Raw genomic sequence first — 7,320 nt, forward strand, 5'->3', positions numbered from 1 at the left:
AATAAACCTGTGTATGTACTGTAGGATAAACACTGTATTGATAACCTCAGTTCAAACCCACCAGCTACTTTTGGAAACTCTATACAGGATCGCTGAGTTGGAACCAACTCAACAGCACACTCAACATGTTTTAACTAAAACCTTAGTAACAATTCTTTTTTTTTAAATTTACCCTTGTATTTTTTTTTCTTGGAAATATATTTAAAATGCCTATTAAATTTATTAATGTTGTATCTGTAGGTGTGCTTATGAATACATATTTTATACTTTTGAAATTATAAAAGCTGCTGATTTTAAGGAAAAAAATAATAAAATTGAGATAAGCAGTTAATGATTGTAAGAATCCAATCAATATGCAAAAGTCTTCAAAACAACAACCAGTAGAAAATATTTCATCTCTACCCAAGTTAAGAAATTCTCAGTATAGGTACTTCATACAGAAGTAATAGCAATTAAATGTAATAATGTTAAACTAGATTTACTTTTAATGTATCTAAAATTTTTAGAACTTGTCTCCAAAATAAATAACTGATAACTAACTAAACATAAACTTGCCTTTTCATCGTACAAATTAATTAGTTGTGATTACCTAAAGTTGACAACATGTGACTTGATGTAGTGGTGGTTTAAACTGGATTTTTGAAATATCGTATCTATCTGAAAAAGAAAAAAATACAACAGAACAGAAATTTGTTAAATATTAGTTTCAATATGTCACAAATATTCTTGTATAAAACCTGCTGTGTCTCGAACAGCATCTATTTTGGTATTTGGGTATAACTATAGCATAGTGGTTACGAGTCGGGCTGCCAACCTCAAGGTCAGCAGTCCGAAACTACCAGCAGTTCCGCGGGAGAAAGATGAGGCGTTCTGCTCCTGTAAAGATTTACAGCCTCGGAAACCCTTTACAGGGTTACTATGAGTTGGAACCGATTCCATGATACTTAACAACAGCAATTCTTAGAAACTCATTTGGGCATAATTCTGTTCTCATAAAGATCATTGATAATGGAACAAGCTGTCTTATGGTCAAAATTGATTGATATATAAAAAGCTGAATTTAAAAAATGAAATGAAATTGGATGTTAACTATGATAAAATGTATCATAGTTGTGGATGGGGACTCAGAATTTGAGTATTTTTGAAAGCTCAGTGTAAATGGATTTATCACCTATTTTTCATCCACTACTATTCAAGCTTAAAATTATCATCTTCATGGATGTGATTGTACAATCAGTTTTTCAGGCCAAAATTTGATACCATGGCAAATGAGGGAGTGGAAATATTTATTATTTCAGAATATCTTTGAATATTCATAAGACATACTTATTTTAAAATAAAACATATGAAAGGATTACTTAAAATAGGATACGACTATTAATGTCATTTTACTGTCATTTTAAACTTCCTAGAGGGACAATTTCTCTGTGGGATAAATTCCTGAAACAAATTGTTTTTTACTTAAAACAACAATTTGTTGCATCACAATTGACTCATCAAACTGTCTTGTCAGGATAAAGGAATGATCCTATTCCAAACCTTCTTTTATACTGAGTCTCAAATTAAGTCAGAAAAGATGAGTTGGCAAACTTAGATATTGGTGTATGTTGAACAAGTGTCTCATTCCACTGATTCAATTTATGAAATTTTCTTTGGTGAAATACCCTGTGATATAATATAATAGACAGGTTGGTGAATGAAAGTTTATTGAGAAATTGTTATTTTTCAAAATCACCATGATTTACCTTTTAAATTATCTGTGAATGACAACTTTTAAAAGGAAATTATATGAAATATGCATATGACAAATGTGTGTATATTATAAAATTAATTCATACTCATAATTTGAAAAAATGAACAATATTAGAAAGTATAATTTAAAGTATTAAAATCATTACTAAATCTTATTTAGAGAAACTAATGTTAACATTTTTTGGTACTTGTACTTCTAGATTTTAGAATCTAATATCTTCGCGCCTCTTCCTTTTCCATTCTAATTCTATTATTTCTTGTTTATATTTTCCTTTAAATCACAGCTTTATGAGTAATATGGTATCCACTATAATTGAATACATAACTAGTGGGTAAAGAAATCTACAGATAATTTCTAAACTCCATTTTACTATTGATTTTAATCTTTTATCCTAGGAAATCTGCTATAACTGAAACCCATAGTCTAAATGTGGGGTCAGCAAACTATGGCCTTTGAGCCAAATCTGGCCTGTCGCCTTACTTTGTATGATTCATGATCTACGATGATCTTTACATTTTAAATGGTTGTAAAAAACAAAACAAACAGAAGAATAATAGTTTTGGGCCCGTAACATTTATATGAAATTCAAATTTCAGTGTCAATAAAGTTTTATTGTAACACAGCGGCACTTGATTGTTTACAGTGTGTCTATGGTTGCTTTTGTGTTACAACCACAGAGATGAGTCACTGAACATTAAATGTATGGCCCACAAAGCTGAAAATATTTCTTATCTGGCCCTTTATAGAAAAAAAAATTCTTACCCCAGGTTTGTTGTTGCTGTTATGTGCCATGGAGTCGGTTCTGACTCATAGTGACCCTGTACAGGATTTCCGAAGCTGTAAATCTTTACGGGAGCAGAAGGCCTCATCTGTCTCCCATGAAACAGCTGGTAGTTTTGAACTGCTGACCCTGAGGTTAGCAGCATGATTCATAACTACTATGCTACCAGAGCTTTAGGTTATTGTATTTCGTTTATTTTTGTTGTCTGCACATATACTTTAGGGGACACAACCAATATTAGTAGAATGACAATTTATTTACTATTAATCACTTTGACAAGTATTTTTTATGGTCCTACTACATGGCTGACACTGAGAAAGGCACCAGAAATTTAAGAAGAAGGCACAACCCTAAGCATAAATAAAGTAACACATTAAGGGTGGTTTATGGACATACAGTTTTTAAAATAATGTAACAAACTAGTAAATGCTCTAAGAAGTACATAGAAAGTTCTGTGAGAGAACAGAAAACTGGTGCTAATATTTATTTTAACACATTACTTTTCACAATCTGTGTTTATAATATTAATTAATCTTCATAATATCTTTGGGAGGTAGATAAAATTATCCTTGTGTTGTAGTTGAGGCATTAAGTAGTGTGGTGAAATGAATTCTTTTATATAGTATTTTTGTCTTGCTTTTTGGAAAAACATTTGAGAACATTTCTTCTTAAATCCTGAGAAATTATCTTTGCCCTCATTTTCTACTCTAGAGAATCTTTTACCAGGTTGATTGGCATTTCCTGGGTAAACTCTAAACAACCTGGTGTGATATTTTTTGTCAGTTCCTGGGCTGCAGTCTGCCCTCTGATTAATATGCACTTTGCAGGGATTGGTCAATAAACTATGTCAGTGAGGTGAGTTACAGCCCTCTGACTTATAGCCTCAGAGAGGTTTGGTCCATTTGTGATCCTACTGGGAAAACCATGACAAGGAGATATATATAACAAGGAGTTGTATAAAATCCACTGCTATCAAGTCAATCCAAACTCAATTCATGTTTGGTAAGGTGGAAGATCAGAGAAAAAGAGGGAGACCCCCAGTGAAATGGACTGGCAAAATGGCAGCATCAATGGGCTCAAGCATGGCAACAATTGTGAGGTTGGCCCAAGATCAGGCAGTATTTTGTTCTGTTGTGCAGAGGGTCACTATGAATCGGTACCGACTTGATGGCAGTCCATGGCACTTTCAATGTTGTCCTCCAACACCATAACTCAAGAGCAACAATTCTTCTATGGTCTTCAGCAAAATTGTATTTGCTTGCAGTATTAATGATAACTGTTTGATGGTTTTCTAATTTTGATGGGTCACCTTTGTTTGGAATGGACACACTTATGGATCCCCCTTCCAGTATGTATCTATCTTCCAAATTCTTGACATAGATGGTAAGTATCTTCAGTATTTCAACACAGTTTGTTGAAACATTTCAATTAGTGTTCCATTAATTCCTGAAACCTATTTTTCATCAATGCCTTCAGTGCTACTTGGACTTTTTCATTTGATACCATTGGTTCGTGATCATATGATACCTATTAAAATTGTAAAGCATTGACCAATTCATTTTGATACAGTGATTCTTTGTATTCCTACTGTCTTCTTTTGATATTTCCTGCATCATTTTGTATTTTGCCTAGAGAATCCTTCAGTACTGAAAACTGAGGTTCCTTCTGCATGAGAAATGCTCAGAGTGTTCTTTTTTGGTTTTCTAACTCCAATTCTTTGCACGTTTCATTATAATACCAGACTTTGTCTTCTCAAGCTGCCCTTTGAAATTTTTGTTCAGTTCTTTTACTCCCTAATTTCCTCCAGTTGCTTTAGCTTCTCTACACTCAAGAGTAAGTTTTAAATTCTTTTCTGATATCCATTATGTTTGCTGGTGTGGTGCTATGGACTAATGTGCTAGTCTGCAGAGTCAGTTTGAATCACAAGGTCAGTGATCCAAGCTCACCGGCTGCTCCCTGGAAACCCCATACAGGGTCACTATGGGTCAGAATCACTCAATGGCACTTAATAACAACAACAAATTTCTACCATCTTTAACTTTGAGTTGTATTTTATTCTATACATTTGAATTATGGTGTTGATAAAAAATATTGACTGTGTGCCCATGGCCAGAAGAACAAACAAATCTGTCTTGGAAGAAGTACAGCCAGAATGCTCCTTGGAAGTGAAGATGATGAGACATTATCTTTTGTACTTTGGCCATATTAGGAGGGACCAGTACCTGAAGAAGAGGACATCGTGGTTTGAAAAGTGGAGCATCAGTGAAAAAGAAGAAGATCCCAAACAAGATGGATTGACACAGCAGCAGCAACAATAGTTTGAAACGTAACAGTAATTGTGAGGCTGGTATAGAAACAGGCAATGTTTTCTTTTGCTGTGCATAGGGTCACTGAGTCAGAACCAACTTTTAAAGGCATGTGACAACAGTAATCATCTTTGTAAGTACAGTTCAGTGGCATTAATTATATACATCCTGTTGTTCAACTATCATAGAAACAAAACAAACAAACAAAAGCACATGCCAGTCCCACTCAGTTTAATCCTTCAATTCACTCTATCACCTGCTGTTTTTGTTTAGGCTGAATAAATATTTCTCATCCTGACAGGAATCATCTGTCATTTTTGGCTCATAATGCTGTTTTCAATTGTGGCCACATACATAACTAAAGTCTTCAATGCAGAGCCTATATGTGTTTTCTATGGTATATTTCCTGGAATATAGTGGGTTGGGCATTGGGCTATTAACTACAGGTCAATGGTTCAAACCTGCCAGCTGCTGTGAGAGAAAGATAAGGGTGTCTGTTTCTGTAAATATGTACAGTCTTAGAAAACCAGTAAGTAAAATGGACTGGTTGACAGTAGGTTGGGTTGGATTTTATGTCACCTAATGGAAAATGTATCAGAATCATGCACATAGTAAGTGCTTAGTAAATGATGTAAAGTGATACTGTTGGTACCCCAATTATTGTGTTATCTTTCCAGATAACTAATAAATTGCTTTGTATTTGAACTACTTACTTGTCTGTTGAATTTATGTTGCTCAGTTTCTGGTGCAATTATCTTTGCATAATATGTTTTTAAATAATATATTTTAGAATGACCAGATTTACCAAATAAAAATATAGGATACCTAATTAAATTTTGATTTCAGATAAGTGGAGACATAAAGTTTAGTATAAGCATGTTTCAATATTTCATGGGAATATTTTCAGTATAATATAAAATTCAAATTTAATTGAGCATACTGTATTTTATCAGGCAATGCTAATGTAGATTCAATTAGACATGCTCTCAATTTGCTACTTGCTCAAACCTCGTTCTTCACAGTAGTATTATCAGAATGCGATAATGCGAAGTTCAGACTTACCTCACTATGGATATTTTGTTTTAGGTCAGTCCCACTTTTTGAGTGTTCTACTGAGAAATCAGGATTGTATTGAATACTGGGAATCTGGAAGGAAGCCTGGTAATAATAAGGCTTCTGATCTGGAAGGGAGAATAAAATGAGATCTAATTTAGGTCATGTGAGAAGTGGAGGGGACAACACAAAAAAATGTATAGAATAGGTGAACTCTGGAAATTAAACATTCAATAGCTGCTGATCATTATGTCCCTCTCACCCTTTCTTAAGATCAGATACTCACATGCTGTTTTTAAGTGCCATTGAGTCTATTCCAACCCATAGTGACCCTGTATAGGGTTTGTGAGGAGCACCTGGTGAGCTTGAACCTCCAACCTTGCAGTTCGAATGGCTTTGCAGTCTGATGCATTAGCCCACAGTGCCACACCAGGACTCCATATATTCGCATAGTCATCAGTTATGTCCTGATGCAATGGCCACTTATTAGTGATAACTGATTACCTTAAGCTGCTAATTAAATAATGACAGGATGTAGCTTAGTCTCATATGTTGACCTCAAAGGTAGAGTTGTTACTAAAATATTTTCTATTCAGTTTACTAAATATATTAAACCACAAAATAACATAGGATACAGATTTATTAATTCATATTAAATGTTATATCACTCAAGAGATAATATTATCGTGAAATAAGCAAATTTTTAATGCTAGAGGTGCTTTTTATATATAAAGGATTGTCATTTCCCAAATGTGCAAACATTTATTTGAATAAAATTTTTTTTTTGGATATACTGAAAAAATCAAGCTTTTGAAATAAATTCAGTGGGTCCTCAAATTCTTTAAAAAGCACAATGAAATAGATACTTACCATATGCCAAAAAATAAACCAGGAGACCGATAATTATTGCCAGAACCAAGACAACAGCTGTGATAATAAGGACAATCATCCATGGTCTCAGTGAGCTTGTTCTTCCATTTAGTATCACTGGCCTTTTAAAAGAGAGTTGCATATTAAAAAATAGATAGGATTTGAACACCAGAATCAAAGTCTCATGTTTCTTTGTTTGTTTGTGGTATAGAATCATTTCCTGGAATTCATGGTGAGCTTGTATTGTTTTGGGTAACATTTGAATTTATTTTCCTTTAAGAAAAATAGAAAAAAATTACTAGTAATAACAATACATTTGACATCTGACTTTCTATTTTAATCAAAAGGTAAGTATTATACTATATTTGACTACTGAATATACTGTTTCATGTATTTCCTGGCCCACTGAACTTCAAATTTTAGAAAGTTTTTGTTGTTGTAAATGAATCAATACTATAGCTTTAGATCATGTGGTTGAAATCACAGTGAGCCTTAGAAAGTGGGGACATTTTGGTTACTCTTCTCATTCTGGTGTGAAAATACATAGTCACAGAACC

The 7,320-nt window shown here is 33.6% G+C and overlaps 1 protein-coding gene across 1 annotated transcript in view; it reads right to left on the reverse strand.

The window, feature by feature from the left end:
- Nucleotides 1-6,905, reverse strand: part of LOC102830676 (transmembrane protease serine 11G-like) — a 44,926-nt gene extending 38,021 nt beyond the window's left edge. The window contains exons 1-3 of the mRNA XM_006873783.1: nt 6,764-6,905; nt 5,903-6,021; nt 590-657 (exon numbers count right to left, since the gene is read on the reverse strand). Coding sequence (XP_006873845.1) covers nt 590-657; nt 5,903-6,021; nt 6,764-6,905 — 329 coding nt within the window. The remainder of the gene's footprint in view (nt 1-589; nt 658-5,902; nt 6,022-6,763) is intronic.
- Between the last annotated feature and the right edge of the window lie 415 nt (nt 6,906-7,320).

This window comes from Chrysochloris asiatica, unplaced genomic scaffold, assembly GCF_000296735.1.
Source record: "Chrysochloris asiatica unplaced genomic scaffold, ChrAsi1.0 scaffold00254, whole genome shotgun sequence".
In the NCBI taxonomy this organism is placed as follows: Eukaryota; Metazoa; Chordata; class Mammalia; order Afrosoricida; family Chrysochloridae; genus Chrysochloris; species Chrysochloris asiatica.